The sequence below is a fragment of the Opisthocomus hoazin genome, chromosome 6, assembly GCF_030867145.1.
Source record: "Opisthocomus hoazin isolate bOpiHoa1 chromosome 6, bOpiHoa1.hap1, whole genome shotgun sequence".
Classification (NCBI taxonomy): Eukaryota; Metazoa; Chordata; class Aves; order Opisthocomiformes; family Opisthocomidae; genus Opisthocomus; species Opisthocomus hoazin.
Genome location: NC_134419.1, coordinates 53,281,259 through 53,295,076, shown reverse-complemented (window position 1 = coordinate 53,295,076; position 13,818 = coordinate 53,281,259). Strand labels below are relative to the sequence as shown.

General features: G+C 40.1%; 1 protein-coding gene across 3 annotated transcripts in view; it reads right to left on the bottom strand.

The window, feature by feature from the left end:
* Nucleotides 1-13,818, bottom strand: part of TET1 (tet methylcytosine dioxygenase 1) — a 68,024-nt gene that overhangs the window by 8,983 nt on the left and 45,223 nt on the right. For 2 of the 3 annotated variants that reach the window (XM_075423121.1, XM_075423122.1), the window contains exons 7-10: nucleotides 10,837-11,045; nucleotides 9,736-9,886; nucleotides 6,109-6,198; nucleotides 5,506-5,643 (exon numbers count right to left, since the gene is read on the bottom strand). In XM_075423121.1, coding sequence (XP_075279236.1) covers nucleotides 5,506-5,643; nucleotides 6,109-6,198; nucleotides 9,736-9,886; nucleotides 10,837-11,045 — 588 coding nt within the window. Of the gene's footprint in view, nucleotides 1-1,606; nucleotides 3,125-5,505; nucleotides 5,644-6,108; nucleotides 6,199-9,735; nucleotides 9,887-10,836; nucleotides 11,046-13,818 lie in introns of those variants that run through there. The other variant, XM_075423123.1, reaches the window with a different exon arrangement.

Here is a 13,818-nt window from a genome sequence, read left to right as displayed (position 1 = left end):
AATACCATGACAGCAAATTTAATGTAAAATTTCAAGGTCGGTGTCCCCCATAATGTATTTTAATATAAAAGAAAGGACACAATGGCAAGCGGATAACTGCAAAGTTAATATTATGGGGACACCAGCTATAAATTAAGGCCCTAGAGAGAAGCTAGCAACTTACAGCTGAAGTAGAGTAATCCACCAAATGAGAAACAACTGCTTCAAAAGCCAGTCCAATATTCAAATCTGTGCAAAACGTTCCATTGAGAAACTTAATGAGAAGCTACCACTGAGAAGTTCAAAGCAACATTTTCCACTGGTACCAATACTGTGCTGCAAAACTGACCAAAATGAAACCCGAACGTGAGGAAATCCTGGGCTCTGTTAAAGCCCGTTTACACAGTGAAGCTGCACATCCTGCTGCACGACATGCTTTTTCCAGAACATGCAGTTAAATCATCCAGGATGTTCAAAAGCCAAATAAAATGTTGGCCAAGTGGTTTGTTTAGGTTTCCAGTGTGCTTGGTGATCAAAACCATTACCTACTCTGGGTTTAATGATGTCATGGTAAATCTTGCATCTTCTTAAAACTTTGGTGGTTTTTTGGTTTTGTTTTTTGTAAAACTTAGAATGTACCCATGAACTCCACGTAATTCCCTCCACAGATCTCCACACATCAGTAGCCACATGGCTCCCAGTGCATTATTCTGGGACTCTCTGCTCTGCCTTTGCCCTCTTGAATGTCACACGTAGATGCGATGTAGCCTTTCCCACTGTGTCCTAAGAACAGATGTTTTACATTCCAGTTTCAGCTAAGCAGTCAAACAGCCTTCCTACACTTGAAAGATGGAATCAGGTTTCAGATACCTTCCCTTTGTGCAGTGGGTGCCATTTGGGACACTGAGATGCTGCTGCATCATCACTGCCTACCACTACAAACGAATGACATTGGTCTTCCTTTACAGCTGAGACAAGCCATGTCCTTTCACTGGCCTGTAACACCCTGAGTAAGTCTGAGTGTCAGAGAAGGGAACCCCACACGTATTTGTCTTTTGACCGCTACATACACACAGAGGAAATGTCATCAGGCAGCGTCTCTGTACCATATGCTGTAACACAGGTACAGCGCGCAAGCCGCTGTCTGGGAGCTCGCAGGTTAGCAGAGTGACATTTTCACAATACAAAGAACAGTAACAAAGTTCCTTCCAGCCCTGCGGGGTTTCTCCTTTCTATTTGTTATAATCTGAACCACCAGTTTAAGCACCTAGTACTTCTGCAGCGCACAGAGCAAGCTGTGGGCACAGTCCAGAATGTAGCCTAACCATTCCCAGAGATGTTCTGTCATTTATTGCAAAGGCCTGGACCTATATGCAATGCCTTGATGAGCTATAACTACAGAAATACAGTAAGTTATTGGAAAAGCAGAGTTAGATTTTTAAAAAAATAAATCAGGAACAGTTTTGTTCACGGATTGCTGATTGACACTACTGAGTCCTGCTGCCAATAATAAATTTTATATTGTAGCTGCCCTTGGAGCATAGATTTATCTTCATCCCCTTCTTCCCCAGTGCCTGCTACAGACTGCGTGGCACCAATGACTGCACACAGTTGCAGCTGGTCTCCCCCCTTCCTCAGCCCCAGCAAAAAGGGCAGCGTGCCCCACAGGATGGGAAGCACCCAAACACGTGCTGCTCAGCTAGCAAAGGCTGCACTGAACCACCGCGTTCCAGTCGGTGCAAAACCCCGTAGGTCAGTGATTGAAATGGATTCACGCAGGTATGCAGAATGTCATCCTTTGCAGCTAATTCAATAAGGAAAAAAATACTTACATTTCACAAACTCCATTAATAACTATAAAGCTTTTATTTGCGCGTTGCTCATTTACAGTCCAGCTTCATATCTGCAAGGAACACTGCACCCTAACGCTGCAGTTGTAATGTACATCAGTGCCCCTTAGGAGACCATTCAAACACGACAAAAGAGTCTGAGCGAAAAATGGATGGTAAATTTATTGACTTAAAAGATTCTTAAAAAAACTCAATTCATTGAAAGAAACAAAAGCAATTTCTGCCTGACAAACACGTTAGCTTACACCTCTGTAGAAATGCCAAGTGTTTTCCTTCTACTACAGAGCAAACAGGGAATATTCAATTTTTTTTTTAGCTTTTCTACCAAAAAGTTGCTCTGCTAAATTCAGGGCGTGATTTTGCTAGCCAGGAAATACATTCAGCATATCAGATCTTCCACAGTAATGCTCAATTTTTGTAAGTTAAGATGTACTATGCTATCTTGTATCTACAGAAGACAATTCCAGGACTTTTTCCCCTCCACTGCTAACAACCACCTCATTTATTTTCATAGTCACATACAAATAATGCAGCTCATCATCGAAACACGTATACCCAGAAAAATGCAAAAATGCGTTCCTGAACTCCTGGCAGAGACAGAGCAAGGAAATTGTCATTGGCAGCTCATCAGATAATATATTCTTTAAGTACACAGTAAACTCCATGCTTATCATTAAACTCATATAAGTGCTTTGCTGAACTCAGGCCTGTCTCTGGTTTAAATAATTTAAACAGATTCTGGTTTTCCTTGACTTTCGGTGCACTGTGCAGCACTCCTTTCCTGTTTGTGGTGAAAGCGATTCACCAACAACCGCAGGGAGAAAATGAAAAGGTGTCACGCTGTAAGTAGTGGGGATAGAGCTGGCAGCACTTGCAAATACCAGCTTATAAGGTATTGATTTTAATCTGTTTAGGCTAGAGGAACTTTACATTTTATAAATGAAGCTTTTGTATCAGAGTAAGAAGGAAGAGAAGAAATCTTACCAACACGAACGAGCTGCGAGATGACAAGTACACTTTGTATGGACTTTAAACTGTAAGGTGTGACTACCATTTGAAAGAAATCAAATAAACGAAACAGAAGACGAAAATAGTAAATAAAGTTATGGATGTTTGAGGTTTGTAAGACAGTGCAAATCATTCTCATTCTGTTTATTACCACATTACCAGAAAACAATCATCTATATGAAAGCCGTCACCTCAGTTAGATGTATTGCTTGCACATAGTACATTTTACAGACAAAATACGTCATAGGTAAGATGTAAGTGATGACTCCATCATTATTACCAGTGATCTGTAAGAAATCATAGTGTATGTTAAACTAAGGAGGTGGCCAAAGCAGCTTCTGGAACTAGATGGGAAAGCAGGAGGTGACCAGACAGATGGCAGAATCACACTTAGTAATTGATTTTTGTGTTCTTATCACTACTTTTCCTATGTTATTACCAAACTTGGTTATCAGCCAAAATTAACCACCCTCATTTTGATCATCACCAAACTGATCTAGATTGAAGAAAGTCCAGCACGCCCTATCACCCTGTCTGCAAAACAACAACGTTCTTTGCTTCAGACTTCCAGAATGTACCCCTGTAATTCTACACCTCGACAGGCCAAGAGACAGCAAGCTCTGTACATCCCCTGAATCACACCCCCACCGTCTTAGGGTGAAGGCCGTGCGTAGATCCTTCGGCAGCTCTGAACTCCAATTCAACTTCTAAATGCCCCAATTCAAATATATAAATTGAATGTTAATACTTGCAACTATTTCCTATTTATTTTGCTTTGTATTAAGTATATTAAAATAAAGAGATATCAAATCTACGTAACGAGAATATCAGGTATGCAACAGTTATTTGTATGAGCGAGCTACCTGATGAAAATCAGATTCCAGGGTATAGGTTTCAGCATTTACAGTGATTTGATAATGTTCTGCAAGACTTATAAAATCTGGCAGAACTTGATAGAAAGACAGTAAGCTCTGGCCTACACAATGACCTTACACTGGTCATAATTTTCCATGCTCCTTAGATTTGGAATTACTCACAAACACACCACGTACAATCCACACAAATAGTGTCAACAGCAGCAAGGATTATCTGAAGCTGGAATTACATCAGATCATTACAGATAAAGACATTTGTAGAACTGTTCCCCAGTACATTCCTCAAAAGAAGGGCGAATTGTCCCTCCAGCCACTTCTGGTCATAACTTCAGACTTTTCTGGGATCCAGTATGGCAGAATGAGTAGCAAGTTCAGTTTCCATTTCATTTGGTCTTTAAGTTAAGAGGCAATGTAGCACTTCACAAAATATTATCATTTTTAGAATATCTAAATTAAATTTCATTAAAAAGGATACCATGCAGGTTGCCATGAACAGGAAGCCTCATTGTCAAATTTGGGATCTTTAAGAGGTTTGAATTCCTATGCGTCAGAAGCTTTGAAGTGACTGTACGTACACACGAGCTTACTCGTAGCATCTCACTAGTATTTTGCAAAGTATGCTTCCAGCATTTTCTTATAGAATATCTGCATGTAAGTGGCATTCAGTGATAGGCAAAAATATTAGTCTATTCAGGACTGGCATTCCTGGTGCATTCCGAGACCTGCTTCCATACTTTAAAGTAACTGCCATTTGCCAAACATACAAGCACAGAATTAGTATTAAACAACTGTTCCAGTAGCTTCATTGCTGGCACAAACAAATGCTAAATGTTAAGTATGTGTAAATGCAACATTTTATTGAATCATAGCACCATAATAATTCAATTTGCATTTCCAAATTTAGAAAAGACTGTTTCTGGAGTAGGCAGGGATTTTAGAAAGTTTTTTTTCTTCCAGATATGCATCCTTTGATAGAGAAATTGTTCTTAAGTGTCACCTCCACTGACGTACAAGAAGTCATCCTAGCTATCTAGAGCACTGCAATGCTCTAAACTACTAAAAAAAACAGATTGTCAGTTTTATTTTTAATTCTCTCTCGAGATTGCCTTTCTTCAAGACTACAGTCTCAATTTCTAAAAGATCACCTGAGTAATTCCCAACTGATATTCTCACTAGCAATCCAGCAATGACCACACCAAAACCCCCCACATCTGTGGGTTCTCCTTTCATACTGAGATTTAAAGACCGTAACAGTCACCTGACTCCACCCTGGTATCCCGCTCTCTACTTCCTGAGTAGTAACTATATGCACATGAAGCCTGGGAAGTGCACGGTGCAAGAAAAAGTAAATTTGATAAGAACTGAGCCCAGGGGAGGTAAATTAAAAACGAGTCAGTTCGTTTTAGCTCTTCCTCTACAGAATTCCGTACAACTCCTTGGTTAGATAATTATTTGCCTTTGAACATCAAACCTCTACCACAAATAGCTCATCTGTCCTACGGCCAGTCTTCTCCAAAGGGCCTGGGTGTCTTAGAAGAATTCAGGTATTTTGTGGGAAGGATCACTTGCATACCCTTCTGTATTTATCTGTAATGAAGATAAACTTATGTCCTCTGTAGACCAGTAATAAATAGATGCAAATAACATGGGAATTTATACATAGGAATATGCAGTTAATTTCATAACACCTTAAAAAACTTCATGCAAATATACCCACTAAATCAAGCAGCATTTTAAAACACACAGTAATCACAACAGCAAACAGTACAAATGAGAAAATCCTGTGTACGTACCACAGTGCTTCCATTGTGCATGTTATGTGTGTCCTTATGGGCATGGGCACAGAAATCTATGCAAGCTGTGACACCAGAGAAAGGCCTACCGTCCTGGGATCCAAGCCGACAGTCTGGGCCCATTTGTTCATTTTGCACCTAAAAGTAAAATAAACTACAGGTACTTGGGACTGAAAGTGTGTGACTGGGAACCCCATGAGGCACAACGGCACTTGTGACGGAATAAACGCAGCCAGTAAGAATGATCGGAAAGCATGTATTTTCCTGCGAAACATGCAACACTTCGGACTGGATGTCAATGAGATAATCAGCTCAGCCAGAGTCAAAATGTCTTTAAATAACAGAAACATTTTATTTACAGTATTACCTCTAAGTCTTTTATATATGCACAGCTCAGGGCACAACTCGACCATCAGCTGAAATAACAAAGGTGCCGCATTTTAAAACTAGCCAAATGAAGTAGCCGCTGCAAACAAGCACGGGGATTCACCACATCTGTGAGGTCTGCGGCTTCTGCCCATGAGCAGGCTTTGGGGCTTCATCTTGTTTTCAAACTATGCTGCCTGTAGCTACAGCTACACTAGCTGAATGTCACAGACCTACCTGGTTCTGGAAAGCTTCGGGAGCAAGCTTTTTATAAACTGGAGCCACGTCAGTAGCTAAAGTTTGCAAATTATTTTCAAGCAGTTCCTCCTGCAGAGAAAGGCAACATTTAGAGCACTGTAATTTGCTTTAAAAGAATCTAATCCAGTTTAGAGATGCCTGACAAGTCAGCCTCTATCCTGTATTTTATTAATCTGACTTCTGTTCTGCTGCCCTTTGTCACCAAACATAAATAAGCCTACTTTTGTATGACCAAAATACCAAAATTGTTATATATAAGTCAACCAAATCACAATAGAGAATATCTCCAGGGCAAAGAAACCCAACACAAAAGGAACTAATTTCTGCATCACTTCCCCCTTCTGAAACATAGGCAGTCAAGGAGGGAGGTGTGTTCCACACAAAACAGAGAAGTAACATGCAGGAGACAAAAATTATACCACCTGCTGAGTGGAGATGGAACCCCCGGTTTTCTTTTAGTGCTTTGCTTATGGGGCCTTAATTTCTGTTGATACAGCCCTGCTACAAGAATCCTAGGTTTCCACCTTCTTTTAATCGCGTAACTCCCAATAGCATTTAACATTAATTTTAGCTCTTAGGGGAAGAGGTATGTTTCTAATATTGCAACAGAACTCTTATCAGGAACATCTGATAAATATTTTGTTCTTTGGAGGTGCAAAACTCAGGACTTTAGGGAAATATCTACTAGATCAGGAAGTGATATTCCTTTCCTTGGGGTAAGCCATACAAACACGAAACTCGCTAGACGGGCTTCTACAGTAGTGTAACACTTAAGATCTTATTTATAGAAACAATCCCTGAATTTTTTCCTAAATTTTTGCTTTTCCAGAAAAATCACCAACCAACTGGGGAAGAAAAAGGTGGTGACATACTCCCTACTTTGTTTTCCTCCAAGGGTCAGGCTTTGAGAGACAACCGCAGCTTCAGTTTTGCATACTGTAGAGTGGCAAAAAGTAACAGTTTATTTTATTTTGTTTAAAAAAAAAACCCAAACCATTTATCACCATATATTGTAAAGACCAATGTACATAAACATATAAGGATACTTTTACATCTTTCAATGTGATGTTACATTACAAAATGATACTGTATTTTTAACTCGTACTATATAGCCACTTTATCAACTGTTGGTTGCTACCACAAGTTTTTCTGAACTGCGTTGAAGGTAATGCATCCTTAATTATCTATCCTATGAACTATTCTTACCTAGGTATATTACAACCTTAACCTCATCTCACTCCATCCAGTGCCTCAAATGATCCAAATCTTTCTGGACTTCGAACTATCTTCTTCTTAATTTGCTATACCTCCTAGCTTTATGTCATCTGCAAAATCATCAATATCCAATATTTAGCTAAAAGAAGTATCTGCTAGAAAAATTAACGACAAAACCAAATGAAGAGAAAAATTATTTACCCGTAATTTGAGATGCACTGACAACCTGAACACACAGTGCAGATGCCCAAGCACCACTGTCGCCTACAGCCGGAGACTTTTTGCACAGCGGTGGGCTAAGGGTGCACGTGCTTCCCCGCCCCCGGCACACAGAGTTACGTGGCACTTGTGTGCTGTGCAACCCTCATCCCCCCTCAGCTGCAGAATACGAAGAGGCTTTAAAACAGCTTCCATGGAAAAGGAGAAGTAAGGGAATACACTTTTAGATCACACATCTAGAAAATGTCCTAGTTAAGTAATCCCTTTCAGGCAACTGCTTTTACACTGTGGCAGAGGCATTCTCCTCAAAAAAATTACAGGTTACCTGTCAAGCCAACAGGCTGTGCCAGACAGCTCTCACGGCAGGGTACCATTTCTAGGTGCTGCTGAGAATGCCGCTGTGCCTGACTACGCGTCTGTGTGGAGCTCAAGGTGGCCACTTCACAGACTCGGAGGAAGTGACCCCACCAACAGAGCATGCAGTCTCACAGAGTGCATGGTGATCAAAGACAGAGCTATTTGAGCTCTCTCATAAGAGATCTGGCACAGCCTAATATTTCATTAGATGGCACACATGAAGGGTGCTGCCTTTGTTAATTCCCCAGCTAATGTTATTAAAAATTATTAAGAACATTACAAACCTACAGAGAAAACACATGCAAAGAATGCTCCATGCACAGTGTTACACAGGGGGAGAACCTAGAAACACAAGACCACAGAGAATAGAAAAGGACAAAGGAGAAGGAACGTGATTCCTAAAATGAAAAGAATGTCCAATAAATACAGTTCTCTATAAACTGAAAATTTATAAAAGAAATCCCCTCTTCAGACAAGCAGGGCTATTTTCAGCTTGTACTGCCTTAGTCATGAATTCAGCGAGAAGGGCAGAAGGGCTGCGTGTGCTCTATTCTGCTGGGACAGAAGTTCCCCACTTTAAGCACTAATGAAGTTTGTGCATACCCACAATGTGAGCAGCCAGCAGAGCTCAGAGGAGAGAGGGTTTTGAGTTCATGTACATATGCATACAAGATGCTTCATCGACTCTTTCAGGAAAAAATTAGGACTAGGGAGGAATATTTAGCTCCAGTCAATCAACTGACATTTCTCTCTTCCAAGAGGCAATTAATGTTTCACATTGTGTGTACACATGCATGCGTACACTATACATGAAAAAAAGCAAGAATCACTCTACTACTATCTGGAATTCCACCAGTGAGGTCTTTTCAGTAACTGGCAGCACTGGAGCTCGGGAGCCGAGAAAGGTTATTGGCCAGGTAACCCAAACGGAGAACTGCGTAACTGACTGCCCTATAGTGCATGTCTCAAAGCATGCCAGATGCGCTAGTAAAGACGTGATGCTTTAGGAGTTCCACAGGGAAGTGGGGTTAGACACATCCACAGTCAGAACAAAAAGCACTTCTGAGTTACCCTGAGGAACATACCTTCATCAGGCAGGGGCTTTCAGTTTACAGCACCTTCATTCCTCCTTCATGAAAGTATTCCCAATGTAAAAACTGGAATTTGGCTGGGTTTTTTTAGCGGTTCATTACTTCACATAATGCACCAGCGTATTTTCTGTGCTATCTCAGCTTTATGTCATCACTAACACTCATAAACAGCCATTACAGTATCATTTCACTGCATCATATTTTAGTGTATTCATTCCTTCAAAAGTGTTTAAAAAACATGCTTTCCACTGAAAAACCAGTTTATTCCAGGTGGCAGACAGAAGACCAGACTGTCAGATGGTCAGCCAGCAGTGTGAAAGCAGTGCAACCCAAAGTACAAAGTCTTCTATGACAAGGCAAAAGGACTGAATCGCTGAGGTGCAGCCTTGGTGCTCAGAAAAAACCTTTAGTTGTATTTTACACGTAAAGAATAAACATTTCATACAGTGTTACACAGAGGAGCTAAATATGCATACAGAAAAGCATTTAAGGACAATTTTAGGATATTTAAACACACAGTAAATGACACTGAGTTTTCATACAGTGGAAAAATTATAAACACTGCAGTTACAAAGCATTTAGTTGAGTGCCTGTGCGATAAGCTAAGCATACATGCATGTGTGAGAGAAAAAGGGGTGAGTATCCCTAGATCCCAATTCTAGTTCTGAAAGTCACTGTGTTTGGAGGACAACACAACAATAAAATAAAACAAAACAAATCTTACTTGCTTAGGGTCATCCGTGAGAAGTCTAAATTTCCTGGGGTTTTTGCTTCTGGCGAATTTACAGCCATTGAAATACATACTCCATGAACAGCCGAATGAGAATGACGCTCCACAAGTTTCTGGATCAAGTCCTTGACATGCACAAGTACGACTATGAAAGGAAAAAAAGACATGTCAAATCAGCTGACAACGCAGCTGTTGTTTTTTTTTTTTAATGTCAATGCTATTTGCTTTTTTTTGTATAATACATAGCATAACAACATGGGAATTTATAAAACACATGGTTTGATCAGATATTTTCTGTTAAGGTAGTATTTATGTGTAGAGGACTGACTTTTTTCCCCATAAAGACAGTCTCAACTCCTTGAAGCCCCACTTCTGGGAAATACATAGCACTCAGTTATAGCTATATAAATATACCCATGCTACTTATTTTGACTACTGCAGTTGGATAGAATTTTTATCCAAGAAAATACCACTCCTACTAAAGGTTACTCCCAAATCCAGTAATTATTTTGCTATGTGTGGCAATACTATTAGCTCCAAATTGATCATACTTTAAAAGTGGAAGAACCCTACTTAGCCCAACCCTTTAAGAACACAAGCATTACATCCAGGTTACTGTGCAGCTATTACGAGTGTGATTAAACACAGACTACACAAACAGCAGCACAAAGGCAGCACTGCTACAGCACTGCAATGTATTATTTAGTCAATTAAACTAAATACCTTTCAGAGAGTCACAGAGAGGAAGATCTTAATTTTGAGTGTTCAATCTCTCATTTATTTAAAAAAGTCACATATGACCACCCTGGCAGCTCATTAGCACGGCTGTGTGTGCAAAGGGCACACTGAATGTCTTGGGCAGCGTAGGCAAAGCCAGTAGACATGTCCATTGCCACCCCTTTCCCTGGGTGTAGCCTGTAGAGTCTGGTCTCTAGGAAAAGCCAGGAACGAAGTTTTATACTGAAATGACACCTAGTGGTTTGTAATTTTAAATGAGCTTTTGTATATTATTTTATTAGTCCTACTATTGAATTCTCAAGTTATTTACTGCAGAACATTCAAAAGGCAGCACAACTTACTACTTAAGTAACTTACTCTTCATTTAACGCGCATCTACGGCTTGTCGGACAGCCGTATTTTCTGAGACTCTGCGTCAGTTCTTTGTACAGCGTATCAGCCAGGAGATGAGGGATCCCTTCCCAGGCCAGTATGAGAATCACGATGACGGCAGTTTGACAGTGGTGTCCTGCACGCTGACGTACCAAGCACAGCAACTTTTCCTCATCACTACTTCTTCGTATCACCTGGAAGAATCATTTGTTTACTACTCTTTAATAAGTGACAGAAACACATAATGCGTTAACTCTTCTCTGGGACATGTAAAGTCTGGAAGAATAAGAAATGCTGCTGCCCAAAGAGTGTCCATCAACAAGCAGGACCATGACACATCACACACTGACAACTGGTGTAGAACATGATGTTGCATTGCCTTTTTACCTGTAGAAGAAATAGGTGTATATTTTACAGGAGGAGGAATATTTTCGGTGTTCTACACAAATAATAAAGAAGATGCATTAAGAAGAAAACAACCACTTGAAGGAAATAATAATCCTGAGACAACAGATCCACTGAGAACCTAACAGTTGCCTTGGAAATAATACAGAAAACACACTGCCAAAAGCCAGAATGCAGGTACGTAAAAGCACATCACAAAAGGACGCGTATGCATGTGTTAGGATAGTTTCCACAGTTACATATCCGTACATAAAATGGTTCCTGCCTTGCAAAGTAAGATTAGAAGAAAGCAATGAAAATAAACTGTGTCCTTAGTGAAGGAAGCAAAGAGATTTTTCAGAATATATCCCTAGACACACTACATTAAAATTCTTAGCAGAGTGCTGAAGTTTTTTACTAAACTGTATGATATGCAAGCCAATCTTTGTCAACCTTATCCATAAAACACAAAGACTAACACAATTTGGAACAGTAAAATATACCACCAAACTGGAAAAAAAAAAAAGAAAAAAGCAAAAGCTAGTCAGTCCTACTCCCACATATTTAGGTTTTTGTCACAATCTGAAACAGAGGTGCATTGTAAGATCACAAAAAAAAAATGCATTAAAGTAATATAAGAACATAATCTTTGAAAACATGTTTATCTATTCTTCAAATGTGGTTTAGCCAGCACAGCCTGTACAAGGCCTCCAGCAAAGGTGCCAAGACCTCAGTGTCAAGCTTCAAGCATATTAGGCCTAGACCTCTCTCAGGCAATAGAGGCTAAATCCCCTTTCTCAGCTCTGTTGTGCATAGGATGGGGACCAGCAAGTCTCTCTCCCTTACTGCATGCTTATGGTGAGCCCTTAAATTGCAGACACTCTCTGCCAGCTCCGGAGAAATACGTTTGCTCTGGCTTTCCACCCAACACACCCTCTCCATCAGCAGAACTCCCACAGACACGTCATGGACTACAAAAGCAGGAAGGCCATAGAGTTTCACTTTTTGATATCTCCAAATATCTGAGTTTTCAGGCAGATTCCCTATCGGACTGATGTCATAGCTTCTTTGTTGCCAGACGTGCAGCTGTCATTCATATGTGACCCCCTAGCCTGATCAGCTGTATCTAAATTATTTGAACTCTCTAGAAATACAAAGCACACCTGCAATTAATCTGCAACTGAAAAGGTTTTTAATAGATGCACAGTTTCAGAGTGCAGGGTTAGCAGGACAAAGCAAGCTTAATTTGTGTCAAGACAGAAAGTATCACCCTTCTAAAGTTAATCACGCAGTCTTGCAGTCAGCCTTAAACTTCACGAAATAGCAAGCAAATGCACCTGAGATACAACTCCTCAAAAGGAGTCTTGGTTGTGACTGACCAACCAGTACAGTATTCTTTATAAAGGAATAAAATAACGCAACTCATTTACATTTGAGTGAAGTTTACAGAAAATCTATTATAGCTGATAAACAAGTTACTCATGTCAGCCTAGGTTTTATGCTCCCGAGGCAGCACAGGTCCTTCAAGTCAGAAGGAGAGGAATTTAATTTTGTTACTCAGTATGAAGGGCGAAGCTTTTAATGTTTTTTCTCTTTGTTTGGTTTCTAGACTTTGTAACTTCAGTAAGGAAAGCTGGTACCTCTTATTAGTTTCTCAGTACAACATCAGGTTGCCCTTTTTGAGTTCTTATAGTTCTAAACTGGAAATACACAGTCCAGGAAAAATGACAAATGGACAGGAAGGAAATTTATGGTTTCCTTTAAACTAACACCACCACTCCTGGAGTTAAACATAGCTGGAATCTGCTTCATTATGCACGCAGTAGAGAATACAATACTCTTACTGGATATAAAACCATTTTACAATCCATCATCTTTCAGGCCACGAAGGTAGCTAATGGATTTATTAGTTGTCTGAATTGAATTCCTGTGGCTCTTGAGAGGTTACATCATGTGCTCATCTGACTATCACAGCTGGAGCGCTCCCGTTCTTTTGTTACCAGAGACAAGGAGCTTTTCGCACCTGACTGTTACGGTCTTAGAAGAGCACAACTTGCAGCGAAACCATCACAGTTCCTCCGGGCCCACAGCCAGCAACAGTGCAGACATAGCTGGGGCTGTGCTGCTTTTCCCGTATAAGCTGATCATGCCCCTTCACACGCTACGGCTGACATTCTCAAAGCAGTAATAAACAGAGCCTCCCTTTTGAAATAACAATAAATCCACAGCAATACCACACTCAACATACAGAAAAGCACATTTGAGCAGGAGAACTGAAAACTGCAAATAAATTCAACCAACAGAAACACCAGGTCATTCTTGATGATTTCACAGTTTTTCTAGCAAGGGAAACAGCTGCTGCACTCCTTGACTTGGTGGCTTCTTAGTTACGTTAACACTGATGTAGCTCCATTAATTTCCAACTTGTCCTTTGTTTTCCAGTGCCTGACTACATCAAATACATTTTTGAACTCTACAATAAATTATATGTACATATATATTAAGCTAAAGTAAAACTGACTTCATTTGCTTTTGTTACTAAACTTGTGGTTATCTGAATAATTGGTACAATCCAAAATATGA